This window comes from Phoenix dactylifera, unplaced genomic scaffold, assembly GCF_009389715.1.
Source record: "Phoenix dactylifera cultivar Barhee BC4 unplaced genomic scaffold, palm_55x_up_171113_PBpolish2nd_filt_p 000960F, whole genome shotgun sequence".
Taxonomy (NCBI): Eukaryota; Viridiplantae; Streptophyta; class Magnoliopsida; order Arecales; family Arecaceae; genus Phoenix; species Phoenix dactylifera.
Window position 1 is genome coordinate 30,618 of NW_024068318.1, and position 17,047 is coordinate 47,664.

The following is a 17,047-nucleotide window of genomic DNA, read 5'->3' on the forward strand; positions in this document are numbered from 1 at the left end:
TATAGTCATACAAATTTTTAAATAAAGAAATTAATAAAGCCATAGAATAGAAAATTTTCAAATAAAGAAAATTTGGAATTGCGTCAAAGTCAAGTTAATGATAATTCTGTAGAATGTTGGCAAGTGGATTATTTTCAAATTAATAAAGTCTTAATTTATGTCGAGTAGAAAATTTAAAATAATTATTTTAAAATTTTAAACAGATAATTCTTAACTATTTTAAGTACATAGTCAAATAATTATGACAACTAGAATATGTCTGAATAAAGAAAATTTAGAAAATTTTCACATAAAAATAATATAATTAAAAAATTCCTAATAAATAAAATTTGGAATTATTTCAAATAGAAGACGGTCGTAATTGAGTAAAATATTGGTGAGTTGAATATTTCAAATAAAAATTTTTAAATAATAAAAAATTGAACTTATGCCAAATTCAATTTAATCATAATTGGGTTGAATCTTGGCGAATGGAGTAATTCCAAATTACTAGTCTTATAATTATAGTTATAAGAGAACTACCAAATTAAAAAATTATGATTTTTTTATTTAAATTCATGTTAATCATAATTGAATAGTATATTAACAAGTAGAGTTTTTTTATATTAATTCCCAAGTATTTTTTTGCCATATATATATTTGTACTCAAGCAATCTCTCTCTATAAATATTAAAGGCATCCATACACATCTCAACATGACATTGTTTGTTGTATTCCACTAAGTTAGATCCGCCTAATTCAACTTCATTTGTTGCAATTTTTAAATTATTTACACAGGTCTTTTTTCTGAAAAAAATTGCAGAACAAACGATATCAGTTGATAAATCTTAGCAGGGTCCAGTTTGTCAAGAAAGTCTTTGTCACAAGTCCATCTGGTAATTGGACCGTGCCAGATTTGTCCAAAGCCAATCAAGAGGCACAGCAACGAAAGAGAAAATAGTAGAGTTGACGGAGGAGATGATGATGAGGGCATCAAGCCGCTTTGCATGAGACGTGTGCGAGTTTCCAACCTCGGAGACCACTTCAAGAGCTGCGCAGGTGGTGAATAAAATACTAGGAGTGCTTTCAGAGCTGTGCGTGTCTCGATCGAACGGTCGACGTCCATCAATCAGTCTTTCTCGATCGCAGTGTCCCCACCAATCTACTCCCACCACACTACACCGACTTCTCAGGGCACCCACGCGCATACCGCAACCTAACCACACCGGGGCCCAGCTGGATTCCAACGTGTGTGGACCAATAAACGCGTGGGTTAAGTTTCACAAAAGTGGGCGTAATTTTCCCAGAAGCAAAGGAAATGACGCCCCAACCCCACTCCGTTGACGTCCAGATTAGAAAACCGACGGCTTGCTTCCCCGCTCCCTCTCCCTCCATTCTCCGGCGGAGGCGAGAGATGAGAAAAATCCCAACTTCCGGCTCTCCGGCCTAATCCCAGTCCACGATGGCGCTCTATCGTCGGATAATCTCCCCCGACGGCGAGGTCGTCGTCTTCTGGGCCGAGTACAACTCCTCCTGGTGCGACCCTTTGTCATCCAACACCTCCTGCAACGCCACCTACCCGCCGTCCAGCGACATCGTCCCCATAAATGTCGCCAACCGCGACCGCCACCTCCCCAACGTCGTCATCCTTGCCATCTCCGTCATCGCCGCAGTCTTCTTCCTCTCCGTCACCTGCTACGCCTGCGCCGTCTTCCGCCGCCGTCGGCGCCAGCGCCACCCCCTTCTCCCCCATGCCCCAGCCTCCGTCCCCGCCGGCGCCGCCGACGCCACTGCCTCCCCCCGGTCCGACGAGGACGGGGCCTCCGAGGACGGGGAGTGGCTGCACGCTGTGTGGTACATCCGGACCGTCGGGCTTGATGAGTCAACGATAAGGTCCATCGCCGTCGCCGAGTACAAGGTCGGCGGCGCGATCCTCGGCGCCTCCGACTGCTCGGTGTGCCTCGGGGAGTTCCAGGACGGAGAGCTCGTCCGGTTACTCCCCAAGTGCGGCCACGCTTTCCACGTCCCCTGCATCGATACCTGGCTCCGGGCCCACGTCAACTGCCCCCTTTGCCGGGCCTGCATCGTCGATCCGGCCGCCGCGCTCGTCGGCGCCGCTCCTCCTCCTCCTGCCACGGTCACTGCCGCTACTATCTCGGTCGAGGGCTCGAGTTCCTCGGCTCCTGTGGACAATCCCGACACTGGAATCCAAGCACCGGAGAGCGATCCCAGGGTGCAAGACAGGGAAGAGGAGGATCGAGGGATGGAGAGTGGAATTGGAATTTTGATTAACCAGGTGCCGGAAAGCTCTGAGATTAGGGTGCCAAGCGATTTGGAGGAAGGTGGGTTTCAGCCAGTTCGCCGGTCGGTTTCGATGGACTCGCTATTCTTGGGTACTCTTCCCATCACAATGGAGAGGGAAGAGATTTCCGGGGAGGAGGGACAAGATCCCAATTTTGGTGGAGAGCAAAGACTAAAGAACAAGGGAAAGCAGGGGAATTCTTCTAAAAGGTCTTCATTGCAGAAGGGCCATTTCGAGATAGAAAGATCTCTGTCGAGTGGCAGGTGGTTCTTCTCAAGATATGGACGGGTGGCGAGGAACTCAATTCTCCCTTGGTGATGGTGGATAAAGGCTGCTTGTTTAGTTTAATTGTAGTTATAATAATATCCCTTTGAATTGGCAGTTTCCATGAATTGGGAATATGAAGAGTGTTCTCAGCAAATTGGGAGCTGCTCGCTGCTGTTCATACAATTAGTGATAGCGAGGAAGGTTAAAAAAGTGAACTTTCCCGTGTCACGGATACTAGGCAATTCGAACTTATGGTAATACACAGAACTTTGTTCCCATGTCAATGAATGTCTTCACCTGCTGAAGTAGCTGTATACATGTTTCAGTTTTATCAATAAAAAGTAAATTGCAGCAGAAACTATTGCTTACTGCTCTGGCAATGTTTCTTTGTCTTATCCTTTATTTGTCGTATTTGTTTCAATGTATAGATTGCATATTTCTGTGTTCTTTGTTTGCCAGTTATCTTAGCTATGATTTATGATCATGGATATAATCTTTGCAATTTATGGTTATGGTACATTCCGCAGGTAATATAATATTCTTACAGCGATGATTTTATATGATCTGAAAATCTAATTAGCATGCTTCTATTCTTGTAGCTGCTTTCTGTCTTTGTTACTGATCACCATGTGCTATGGTAAACTCTACCTTACCTGGAAATAATTTTTTTTGTCTGTTTTTGTGTTGTTTATGTATGTTGACAGCAGATATAGTCAACTAGACATTAATTTTGGGAAGTGTCCTGCAACTTAAATCTTGAAGTAGCATATTATCTATTACTCCCTTTTGTTTACCTTCATTAGCTGGCTTCTTTATGCAACAGATTGGGCCCCTTTTTTCTTGATGGTAGTAATTAATGGCCTGAATCAGTTGAAGAAACTATCATGATTCAATTGCTTTGATTTTGCAGACCGAACATGGGCAGAGTTAAATCTTATGCTATGGTCCATCTAGGTTTAGCATTAGATACTGCCAGCAAATTATCATTTTGTTTCCGGTGAATGCTCATAGCAACATTAGGCAGCAATGGTGAAGAATGCACAACTATATTGGTGAAAGTATGAAAAATATACGAAATCATCGGATCCTCCTCATCATATATGAAATCATTATGGAGGGGATCAATATATGCCAGCTCATCTCCTCTTGAATGCATTTCAATCTGAGCCTCAGATTATAGTGGGCATATACTAGGTTATTTAGTTGTTTCTATAATAGGCAGTTCCTCTGTTTGCTGTGAGTTAGGGCGAAGGTTGTCCAATTGCACTTACAACCACTAGAGGAGACTGTTTGCGAGAGGTTTTGGATTATTAACCTTCGAGGTATTTTGATGACGGCCCAAAGTGGAACTATCGTTTAGCTACAAATTATATAAAGTAAATTTCATACCAGACACTATTTAGCATCAAATATTATATTAGTTTGTCATTGTTGAGAAATACTTGGATTATGTTTGCATGCCACAAGTTCCCTCTCACTGAAGCTGTGGGAGCCCTTCTGAAATGCTTTAATTTGTGAAACACACATGACATATGATGTCATGAATTTGCTTGAATTGACAAGAAATGATTCCGTATGCTGTTGAACTTAATTTACATCCTCCAGACATCGGGTGATTAGTAGCCAGATCATGCTCCATCTTATAAATCACAATGTGTAGCATGGTCAGAACTCAGAAGTTTCTCGTCCATGTTTATTCCTGTGATATTGTACCGAAACTTTGGGTTCAAATAGTAGGCTACTAAGATATCTTGTAATTGGTTTAATTAACAAATAAATGATTGAACTTGGATTTTACTTTATAAGAATAAAAAAGTATAAGAAATATGCTTGCTTATTAAGAATAAACAAATGATTAACTGTTAGATGTAAATTTATGCCCATTTGGTAACCTCACCTCTGCCCAGCGATCTCAAAATACTTATTGACATGTATTGGATCTTTGTGCCTGATCTCGGCTTTAGCAATCCTCATCACGTAGCATAGGAAACCCTTTTAAGGGTCTCACTATCCCTTACCTTGAGCATTCAATTTAATAGTGCAATTTACTCAACTATTTTCTTAACCTGCTTTCAGATTTGCTGGCTTCTCACCAAGCCCTCCACATGACTGCCTTCAATGCTACTATAGGCATATGTGCTCTCTTGCCACTCGGCACTCATGAACATCTAATACAAATCTGTGTTCTTTTTAATAAGGTTATCAAGTGCAATAATGCATAGCAAAGCAAGCGATTGTTGGTCTTAATATCTCACCCCCGGTTGCTTCCTCATCAATTGCAGAATCCATGAGTGGTTTTATGTGAATTTTGTAATGAACTGGGCTGTCTTCGCAACTTGCTTCGCCCTATAGATCTTGCAATGTCCATTAGAATCAGGTGTATGCAGTGGGTAGCACATAGGATCTAGAATATGTGGCTTCTTGATCAATAGAATGTCCTTGATGGCCTTGTATTGTAGTTCATTTTTCGTAACCGCCTGCATGACCTGCTGCTTCCATTATATGATCAATTACTTAGTCCATCAGGCGCAGGTTGTAATAGCGATCTTTGCATCTTTTCTGAAGTATCAATTGACTCATAAGAAAATATCTTATCACAACGTGTCAAAAAATTAATGATGCTTTGCCTATTGAGCCTGGTCTAACCATCATACATCAGAGTCACAGCATAGATATCCCACTCACTCTGGTAGGAGGCTATCCATCTTTCTAGCCCTTGATTACTATCGAGCAACTTCCCATATATGTCCTTCGACCCAGGAGAATCAACACCCTAACCTTTTCTCTAAATAGTATTGATAGCAGAATGATAATACGTATTATCTTTGGCATTCGCAGAGATGTGGCTGAAGTGAAACCAAAAGTAATAGCTTTCCCTATATCCTTTTTTTTGTCCTTTACAAGCATAGTATTAATGCTTTGCTACTTAGAATCTCTGTTAGGAAAGATATGTGTATCTACGTCATGAATGGTAGTCCCTTCTAGTATATCCTTCATCTTCTTTCCTTTTTTGTTGCCGAAGGCCTCAAATATAGATGCAATTCTGCTGCCACCTTTTTCTACTATTTCTTTGACAGGCTTGATCCTTCTATAGCTTGGATATGCCTTAGGGAACCTGGAACTAAAACATGACTCAAACGTTGAGGGCCCAAATTGAGCCCTATGCCTAGCAATCTCCTTCCTTTGCCCTAATCATTTAAGTTCTTCTGTATAGAAGTCTGAATCTGCACCTCCTCCATGCCATCTGGATCCAATGCCTCATAGTATTTCGGATTCCTAGAGTGGTATGAAGATGGCTCAGCTCCCTGACATTCAATCTTTGCTCTTTTTTCAGCACTCCTTTACTTGCTCTCCTTAAAATTAGCAAAGTTGTTTTTGAACATCTGGTGGATCTCTTGTGGACATTTACTACGAGCAGCCACAATGTGGTAACCACTGGTCAAATGTTGTTTCAATCTCATTACCTCTCCCTTCCTCCACACCATGTAGCCCCACTTGCACTTTTAGTTGTATCGACTTGAAATTAATGCCATGTGCTCCCAACTTATGTCATGTTCTATTACTCCATCTTTCCTAGATCCATTTTTGCAAGTTTGATTGATGAATGTATATTTTATATTTTAATTAAAATATAATTATTTAAATAATTATTTAAAATTTAAATATTTAATATTGTAATATAAAAGATACCAAATTACTTTAGAAAATACTCCTCTTATCTATAATCATTCTAATTTTTCATAATTTTTATATTTTTAAAATATTTTTAGTTAAACATTGATATTTAGATCTTACTATGTATGTTACATATATTTTTTTAGCCTATGGGTAAGCACTAATCACTACTTATTTTTAAATTTATTTAAATTTGGGCTTAGGTTTGCGTAGCCATGATCATACCCAAATTTAAAATAAATTGTTAGCAAATTGAGAAAGCAAGTAGCATGTAAGCCTTCCAAATTAGTACTTATTATATAGAAATTTTTGATTATTATTATTATTATTATTATTTTAATTGTAAAATATTTTTTAATGTAAAAATATAAAAAAATATGATGAACAAATATTATGATTTTTTTGTCATTTTGTAGATCATCGTTAGATCTACAACATATCTTGAGATCATCCCAAAATATCTTCTCATTTTTTCTAATTTTTGCCCTTTTAAGGCTTCAAAAACAAAACAAATGACAGAGAGAAGGAAGTGGGAGTTTACCCGTTACGAGTTGGATTTCATATGAAATTTTGCAAATATTGACCCTTCTTCAATTTTTATTTTTGGTTGAAAATAAAAAAAATATAGTTTTAGAAGGACTGAGAGTGAACGAGAGGCCTTCTCAGTGCCTCCCCTCAATTATTATGAGTGGGATAAGCCCTAAACTAGCCGAACCACATTGAAGGTTTAGTTCGGTTTAGGACGATTTGGGGCATGTCCTGCCCTGAGAGGCTGTCACGTCCCGCTTCCAATTGGGACAATTTGATACACCCTGAACCAGGCGGTTTGAGGTAGGGTGGCGAATTCTGCTCTAGCCTATGTTCTAGGCAAAGACAACCAGCAGCAAATAAGTGCAACCTTCCAATGTCTGAAGTCAGTTGGTCTTCCATGCCACCTCCAAGTTATTATCCTGGAAATACTAAAACCATATGTAGAAAACTAGAATCTGGTTGCAGAGATTTTAGAGGCATAGGGAAGCTTTTGCTGAGAGAAAATAATATCCATTGAAACTGGGCATTGGGAGATGATTTATAAAATCACTATATATTCCTCTTTTTTTCTTTCTTTTTTTTTGAACATAGTAGTTTGGTGCTAGCAAATAGTTCAGGATATAGGTCCATAAGATTAATATTTCTGGGCTCATCAAGACCGTAAAATGGAATGTGGGATACTTTTCATAGTTTCTTTAAAATGTAATGCAGTATATACGTTTTTTAAAGTTCCATATGTTAATATTTTGTTTGTTTGGCATTGGCATGGTGCATGTAATGTTGTGCCAAGCCAATGCGCACTTCATTCCTTACTATACAGATATACATTCACTAGCTAAGAGCTGTAGGATATGGGGCCATGTTTAACTTTCCATTAAGAGCTGTAGGATTTAGGGATTTGAGCAAGTCTCATTTAATAGGATGCTGGTCTATTTTGTAATCACTATGTGAACTCCATTAATTTTTTTTGATATCTTAGTACATGTATGGCTGTAATAAGGAGTTTGATTTTGTATTGCATGCCCACAGCTTTTGATGGGGGATCATAAAAGAGGGAGTTGTGGTGGTGTATTTAGGGTATGAAGCATAGCTGGCGGAACCGTCTCGAACTATCCGGTTCGGGGCGTCTCAAGCCGTATCGGCGGCTTACCGGGATGGTTTCGACAAAGAATCCGAAATGCCGCATTGGAGGAGAAGGATAAGGAGAAAGAAAGAGAAGAAAAGAGAGAGCGGGGGAGAGAGAGAAAGGGAGGGAGGCCGGCAGAGGTCCAACGGAGGTTGGCAGAGGTACGATGGAGGTTGGTAGAGGGCTGACGGAGGCCGGTGCTGATGCGGGTGGTGGAGGCACGGCCGAACCCCACTTTCATTCAAAATAGGGGTCCGATTGTAAAATTTTTTGCGATTTTTAAGTAAGTCGGCCACCCGCACCAGCTCCAGCCTCCCTCCCTCTCTTTGACATCTCTCTCTCTTTTCCTCTCTCGCTCTCCCTCTCCTCCATCTCTTCTACTGTGTCGGCACGGGCCCGACACGGCCCGACGCTAGCTTATACCGACTTGTCCCACCGGACAACCGATACAATGTCCGGTACCGGTTTCGCCGACCTTGGTATGAAATATCAAGAAAAGCCCAAGAATACATTGGAAGAACATTATAGTGACATAAAATTGATACTTAAAGGAATATATGGCAAAAGAAAGAGCTAGAGAACCAACCTAACTAGACAATTTTGCACCTTGCTTGGATACATAGGTCTAGAGAGAAGAGGAAAGGAAATGAGAGAAGAGAAGATGATGGAAGAGAAGATTGACTCCAAACACGAGCGAAAAAAAGATAAGAGAAAGGGCATTTCTCTTCTCTCCAACTATATGCACTATTGGAGAGGTCGAAAAAGGGAGTTCAGAAAGAATCAGTTTCTCTCTATTTCTCCTCCTCTCTCCTCACTTGACTATTCAAACAAGGGATGTTAACTCTCTCTCTCTCCCCTCCTCTTGATTACAAATGAGGGATCCGGACATTTTGTCCTTTCTTTGTCTTCTCTTCCATTTAAATCTCACAATCCAAATTCCAAACAGTGTAAATTGCAATATACATAAGCATGTGTACTTACATACATGCATAAAATATGTATACATGCATACAGATATGTATGTGTCTGTATGTGTTCATTTTGAAGTGTTTATACAAACAAAATCTTAAAATGTCATTAAGGGGAAAAAACCTAAAGAGCAAAGCACATAATTCCTTGTTCCTTGGAAAGCCACATCATCTTTGTTATTAGTATTTTTGTTACTTTAGTAAACTAAGTCATACCATCATGAGAGGCCAGTGAGGTCTCAATTCTTGGAAGGAAATTACCCATAGCCAATTTCCTACAGCCTCTCTCGATCCATAACGGCGACACCATCAATTATGCCGGACACTTATTCCCTATTCATGTGTCCCTTTTGGAATTTAATTCAAGTCTGACTCTACTTTGAGCTGGAATAAGTGAACTTATTACAAAAATTCCAATTCAGTATAGGTGTAAACTTATGATCTGATCAGACTTTACATGATAAATTTTGTCTGGCAGAACCTCTCACCATAGGAAACAAGTAGGGCTCCGGAACTCCGCCATAGCATTCCCTGAGCCAGTTATTTTGATGCCTGGAATGATATGAAACACCACATGAGGGAATTAGCAAGCTGTAAATTTTTAAATGCAATCAAAGGCTTGATATGTTGAATCACTTGCCTGAACCTGATCCAAACCTGTCGGAAGTGGTCCATTTGATCCTCAATGGTCCATGACTCCATGTGATCATCTCTGATCAGTATACATTCCTGAGATGTTTGCACAGCATGATGCTTAATCACGGTCTTTGGCCTCATTATATCAGTTGAAAGGTCATGCAAACATCTACTGATCTCTGCCTTTTGTTTGTTGTGTTACTTTTTATGATGGTGATATTTTCCTTTGTTTTCATCTGAATGAACATAGGTTATCTTGGGTGCATAACAAAGTTTACTATTTTGATCATGTCTTACTTTTTCTGCAAAATAGATCGTAAGTACTATAAAGTTGGCTTGATTTGGCAGGATGCATCTGACTATTTCCATCAAACAGATTACTTATTCTTGAAGTGTGTTTCAAGCCATGTTTGAATGTTAAACATGTTAAATGCAATTTAATGACTTTTAACTCAATTTGTTGACAATTTTAGTTGTATATTCATGTAATAATGATAAATGTTATAGTAACATTGTGAAAATATTTGCCAATCTATTTGGACCTGTATCATCAACCTCTACAGGACATGTTCTCTTCGTTTTCAATATTGCATACTTTTCATTTATGAAATTTAAAAGCTTTGAGGGTAAAATGCTTTTTTGTTTCTTTCATTTGATAATATTCCTTCTCTCCTCTAAACGGGACTATCAATACATAGTTTTCATGTACTGTAAGGTTCTTGTTAGAAGATTTCATTAATCATCAGATTGACAGTAATATCTAATATTTATATTTCAAAGGTTTACTATATTGTGCAAATTTTTCTAGCAGGCTTAATGCAGTGGGAAAGCTCTTGAATGATCTTTTGACAACTGGTTAGTTTTGTTCCATAGTTGTGTATTTGTGGTTTTCATTCTCATTTATCATTAGTTTATGATTCATCAACAATATCTATACTGAAAACAACTCTCTTTTGCCTGCCAAGTTTGACTTGGTTGGACTTGCTTGATACTGTATTGCTTGTCTTATAAAGTGATCACTTATTAAAACTTCAAGCTTTTCGTTTTTATGGTGTTGGTGAATTAGACTTGTGCTTCTCCTTTTTTTGGACTAAGTATGTGTATTTGCTTTGTTTTTTGGGGAGAGGGGGGGGGGTGCCTATATTTTCCATCTTCGTTGTGGGTTTTCCATTTCCCCTCACTCCAATTTTCTCCCTTCTGAAGCATCTATCTCATTTCCACCTTGTTTCAGTTTTACATTCATTTTTTCCATGTGAAAGTCAAGTGAACAGAAACTTCTTTCTTTATGCTACTTCCTCTAGTCATTCTTTAAAATTTTAGCAAGGAGATGCATACTTGATATACTGTTTAGCCACGTTGCACAACCACTTAGATTCATACTTGGATATAGTACTCAAAATTGCAGAGTTTAGTCCAGGTCATTCATGGTATTAACACAGCCAAAATAAGGTTCGCACAATATTCTGTGTTTAGGTAGGAAATTAGTTCATGACTTCATGGGGAGGCCAGACATTCTAATAGCATGGGACTGCGTATTGGTTATAATTAGCTGGTGTTTAGGAACAGAAGATGCAATTTTTTAACTTCAAAGCTTTATCTCCAAGTTTAGTACAGAGCAGAATCATGTTTTTATTCAAGGATTGGACTTATACGGCTTCCAGCAAGTACTTGAAATCTACTGTTGCCCTCACAACTCTCCTTGCCAATGTTTAAACTCTCTCCCTTTCTTTTGTCATCAGACCTTTTCTCTCTTCCACCACTTCTCTCTTGTTTTATAACTCCTTTACCATCTTCACCCGTTCTCTGTAACTCCCGTACCTGCTCACTGTTCTCATCAAGATATGCCATACTATACCGAAACGAGTGGTTTGGGGCAAACTGTATCATACTGTTTCGGTGCTGGTATGCGGTACAGGAGCGTACCGACATTTGGTATGTTGAACCGGCCCCCATAACGAATGTACCGACACAATAAAAAGGTGGCGCTGGTATGGGGCCCGGCACCGAGATGGCATACCTTGGTTCCCATATTATGGATGCATTTAATTTAATGAATTGGGTTAGGCATCTCTATCTCTTCCTAAAAAAAGCTGGTCAAAGAATGTGGCATGAATCAAACCTGCTATAGGAAAAATGAGGTTAAGAGATGTACTATAGCAACCAAGGTACGAGAGAGAGAATTAGAGTAGTGCCATTATTTTGTGTATGCTCTATACACGAACTAAAAAAGGATGTGACAACTAAAAATTCTAATAAGTGTATCAACTTTAAAAATGAAGGTAGTAAATTTGATGAAGCAAGCTGTCAAAAGCCTCAAGTAGGTCTTTAAAATATTTAAAGCAAAATACAATGTTTCAAACTGTATGAGTAGTTCAGATAAAGATGGGTTGATGGTTAATTGCTTGATGAACAGCTGAAAAAACTTGTATCATCTCCTAGGGTGTATGTAGATGTATCATAGAATAATTGTATTTTTGTTTTGTATGTTTTTCAAAAAACAAGTTATGATTTCTTAACTAGGTCTTCCAATATGATTACAATATCTCAAGTTTATGATTTTTCCACTCCTATCAAGGTTCATCGAATATGCAACAGAGAGGGTATTGGCTGGCGATTGGTTTGGCACAGTACAAGTTTGTACCGTGCAATTCTAGGATGTACCAACATGGGGAGAGTCAGAGAGGGAGAGGGAGAGGGAGAGAGAGAGAGGAAAAGAGAGGGAGGGAGGGAGAGCGAGAGGGAGAGGGAGAGGGAGGAATAGAGAGGGAGGAATAGAGAGGGAGGCTAAGAGGGAGGGCTCGAAAGCCCTTGGGTTGCCCTTGTTTCGTTTTAAAACAGAGGATCCTTATTTTTTTTTGCCGATTATGAAAAAACTATCTAGTAACTGACTGAACCGGTTTGGTACGCTCCGAACCAGCTAGTTCGGCATGGTTCAGTAGACTTTGATTCCTATCATCTTACAATTTTTCATTTTTGAAGTTTCTCCTTTTAATAACCAAGCAATTCCTATATAAGCTCAATTCTTAAATTTTTAAGATTCTTAATTTAGGGAAGAGGATGGAATCATTATTCTGAAATTCTAAAATTCAGAAACCTACATGTGCTACCTTAGTGGAAGAGAGGAAGGTCCAAACATAATCTACATATATTTCCTTGGACTGGTGCTGCAGAATAGCCAAAGCAATATTTTGCAGAAACTATTCACTATAGAAAAGCATGCTCGTAACACCATAAGACACTACAGAGAATTTTGGAATCTTCCTGCATATTCACACTCATAGAATTGAAAGTATAAATTGAAATAGCACTATAACATGTCCATGCTATGTGCATCTACCATAACCACAAAATTCAAGGCTTGTTCCTACTATTTGAGCTCAAGGTCGGTGAAATCGGTAACGGGCACCATATCGGTTGCCCGGCGGGACGAGTTGGTACGGGCCTGCGTCGTGCTATTTCGGACCTGTACCGAAACAGTAGAAGAGGCAGGGGAGAGGAAGAATGAGAGAGAAAAAGAGAGGAAAGGGGGAGGCTGACGGAGGGCTGGAGAGCCGCCGCAAGGAGGAGGAGGCCAGAGAGCCGCCGCGTGGAGGAGCAGAGGCCGGAGAGCCGCCGCGCAGAGGAGTCGAAGGCCGGAGAGCCGCCAGAAAGCCACAGAAGAAGGGCTCCCTCCAGTTCCTATTTCATTTGAAATAGAAAATAAAAAAAATAAGTGAAGTCGGCAATGGGTTTGCTGACTTTCACTTAAAATCTCCAAAAATAAAAGGGGCCCCTCCGGCCCCTATTTCGATCGAAACAGGGGACCAAAGCAAGCCCCTCCTCCGTGGTTCCCTCCTTCGCACAACGCCTCCCCGGACTCCCCCGGCTGGCGGAGGCCGGCCTCGACCTTCTTCTCTCTTTCTTCCTCTCCCTCTCTCTCCCGCCCTCGCTCTCTCTTTTTCTATTTTTTCTGTCTTCTCTTCCTCCGATGCCGGTCTCGTTTTTGTCACTGGAACCGTCCCGGTCCGCAGCCTGTACGGCTTGGGACGACCTGAACCGGGCAATTCGGGACAATTCCGCCGACCTTGATTTGAGCGTTTATTGTCAACTTTATGAATCCTTATTCACCAAGCCTCCCTTTTTTATTTGTTGCCCTTCATCCTATGTGTATTATCTCCACCCTAAACATATACACATGAATATACATACATATTATATATATATGTATGTATGTATAGGTATGTATGCATGCATCTATGTATAATGACTATTCTATTGCTAATTGTACACAAGGAAATTTAATTACTATAATAGAATTTTAAGAAACCATATTTGATTCAAATACAAGAGCGTTCATTAAGAACTAGATTGCAATTTTTGATTCAAAATATGGTTTTCCAGTTAAACAAGTAGAAATGTTTCTGACGTAAATATAGATAAATTTACAGATAACATGGTGTCTGAGGGTATATGCATGGATTTATGAAAATTTTCAACATTAGACTTGGTTGAACAGTGAGTTTATGAAAAATTGTACTAAAGCATTTTCAAGGCTGTATGAAATTCTAGCAAACTCAACTCCTTCCATTTATAGTTTCACACTCTGCTTCATTATCAATCGTCATGGATGGCATTAGACACTAACTAAACAATTTTATCAGGAAAAATAGAAAATTACTCATCTTTTGTACTGGATTCTGGAATGCAGAACTCATTGAATTCCTGGGAGAAATATAGCATAACATGTCTGGTTTTAGAACAACTGACCTTAATGCTCATACAAACTGGGAGTAAGGTGTCTTGATTATCTTGTGTTGTGTTACCAGCTTTTTAAAGATGTTTTCTGCCATTTGTCACCAAGTTGTTAAGTTCCCGTAAAAGTGACTCATTTAGATCCTAACCTGGCATGAGGAAATATTTAACCTACCTTGCGAGTTGAAAAGGTAATTTTTAGTCAACAGTTTTTACTTTCACGAGCATTTCCTAGTTATTTTTAGTTCTATCTAGCTGATCTATCCTAGAATACCTACTCCGAGGGATAAAAAGGGGAACCATGTAGCTATCCTAGATTTATAGGGTAATGCTAGTTGTTCCTAATTTATTTATTTCATGGGTTGATGGCAGTGCATTCTGGTTTTCTCTTAGAATTTTCTTGGGACATTGTCTTCAACCACTCCTAGATATTGTTTTATGCAACTTCAGCATGCGCTTCATCTCTACTACTTGACAAGTAAAGCAGATTAGTTGCGTGGGAAAGTAACATGCTAAGCATATTTAAAATGCCAAACTTAGAGTGAAAATCTTATAGAATCATCCAAGCAAAGAGTGATGCTAAGGGCTCATCCTGGGGAAGAACATGAGGGCATGAGTGTTCTTGAAGCCAGTAATTGGCCAACAAAGCTTCCATGATGACTACTATAATGGACCATCATACTCGTTATCTAACTTGTGGGTGTATGCTGACATATGCTCGATAGCGGCTGATCTCCAATGAATCTTGACTTTCTGATGGCGTCATGCACTGAACTTTCCTTCTTCAAGCAATTTACTTGATTTAGAAGGGAGAACACATGAGGCCATGAACTTATATTACTCTGTCCCTTTTGTATTGTTAGAGGGGATTATAACTCGGCATCAAATGTATATGTCCATAGGCTGTTGAAGGTGCTTTTTCCACACATATCTTACATATGATTTTGCTGATTGATGTCCTCATTTGCTAAGCTAATTGCTTCCCAATGGTGTATTGTGGCCCCAACATCTATTATTGAATCTATTCACCAAGGCAACCTGCACATAGCTTCTTGAAACAAACATATAAACAAATAGGTCTCTCTGAGGTGTGTTCTTAAGCTGCCAGGCTAGAGTTTGAATTGCAATTCTTGGGATTTTGTTGTTTTTGACCATATATAATTTTCCAACAAAAAAAATGTAGTTTCTATAATCCAAAAAGAACCTGAGAGTTCTTTTACTGATATTACATTAGCAGAAATGTTCGATTGTCAAAAAAGCTGAGTTCAAAAGAATTGCAATGTGAGGGTGCAAATATTATTGGTCCTACTCCCTGTAACATTTTGATTCCAATGGTGAAACACTGTTAAACCACTAGAGTTTATTGCGTATTTTTGAAAACTATGCAAAATCATATGTCATCATTTAATGTAGTACACTATAACATCTCCTACCTTTCACAATTATTATGTTTGTTTTGAAATCTGTGTTGATGGTTTTTCATTTGTCACAGAAGACCATGCTCTACAGACAGATTTGGACTATTGCTTTCGGTTATTTAACTAGGTCTGACTGAAATCCTTCCATTCTGTTAAGAGCAATCAATTGTAAGATTCAAACTCACATGTCTTAGTATCATGCACTTCCATATTTTGTTTAGCATGATAATATTTCTTCCTTCAGTATCTCTCCCGATGGAAGAATGGACAAGTACAATGACACTGCTTTGAAATAATATATTCTTGTCTGCATATTTTGTTCCACTAAGCCAAGAATCTAACCAATTTAATTGGCAGAATTTTCTCCAACTTCATTTTTAGGATAACCATCATTCAAATGTCAATTATTTACAACTGACCATCATGATAAAAATGTATTTTGGATGTGATAAATAGCTCAAGTGAGTGCAAGCTTTTAAATTCCATTTGCTAACTGACAAGATTGACAGTTTGAAACATTATGTGCTTTCTTCTTTATTTTTTTCTAAATTCTGAAATAGTTTTATGTGCAAACATGATTTCTTGTCCTTGGCTTTCTATTCTTCTAGCTTCTTTACCTTTTAATTAGCAAATCCTTCATGTAAACATTACTGATTCAATGCATTCTGCTCCTTTGAAACTTCCACAGAGAGAGAAAAATGCACTCAAGCTCATTTTTTAGGCAACATATTTGGAGGCTGGCTAGGCAAGCGCATCATTTGCTATCTAAATCCAGCTATACCAGAGTTCCTTTGGCTGGGAGAAAAAGAAGTTTCATCAGATTGAGAATACCCAAAACAAGTGCAGCCAAACATCTCCAGAGAATAATCATGAGGTACAGGGACATCATTAATTTTCTTTCAGACCTCTTAGTTATAATATTCTATCATTCTGATCCTGAAGGTCCATTTGATGTATCAGTTCTTGGCATCTTTCTCCAATGTAATGTCTGGATCACTTTTATCTAGATTCTTTTCAAATTGCAGTGGGGCAGTTTTGAGTGTCAGGACGCTTGATTGTATTTAGATACTTGAGAATTCTTTACAACCACTTGAAATCTTCCATGACTTCAAAAGCTATTATAAAACATTTATCCAAGATAACTACATTTTGAGCTTGTTATAAAATATCAAATGATTACTTCGCATGCGCTCTCTCTCTCTCAATTTATAGGATAAGGTATAACCATGTTACCCTACCGTCTTTGCTATTAACCCTACTAATCACCTGTTTCATTGCCGGTACTTCAATACTCCTGGTGACTTCTAGGATATTTTGAAAGCGATGTAATGATTTTCCTGCTCTAACCATTTTCATATGTCATGTTTTCTAGCGCTCTGTCAGGGTGCAGAAAGAGAAAGGAAATAATTGAGGG

At 38.9% G+C, this 17,047-nt stretch overlaps 1 protein-coding gene across 8 annotated transcripts; it reads left to right on the top strand.

Annotated features, from left to right (window-relative positions):
- The first annotated feature begins 1,308 nt into the window (after positions 1-1,308).
- LOC120103675 (RING-H2 finger protein ATL52-like) lies at positions 1,309-16,731 on the top strand. 8 transcript variants are annotated; one of them, XM_039121074.1, is made up of 4 exons: positions 1,309-2,802; positions 10,293-10,339; positions 15,708-15,801; positions 16,322-16,731. In XM_039121074.1, the coding sequence occupies exon 1, from the start codon at positions 1,442-1,444 to the stop codon at positions 2,597-2,599; it is 1,158 nt and encodes a 385-aa protein (XP_038977002.1). In that variant the 5' UTR covers positions 1,309-1,441; the 3' UTR covers positions 2,600-2,802; positions 10,293-10,339; positions 15,708-15,801; positions 16,322-16,731. The 8 variants fall into 8 exon arrangements, with proteins under 8 accessions (XP_038977002.1, XP_038977001.1, XP_038977004.1 ...); XM_039121073.1 differs by having other exon boundaries at positions 10,296-10,339; XM_039121076.1 differs by having other exon boundaries at positions 10,296-10,339; positions 15,708-15,760.
- Positions 16,732-17,047: the final 316 nt, after the last annotated feature.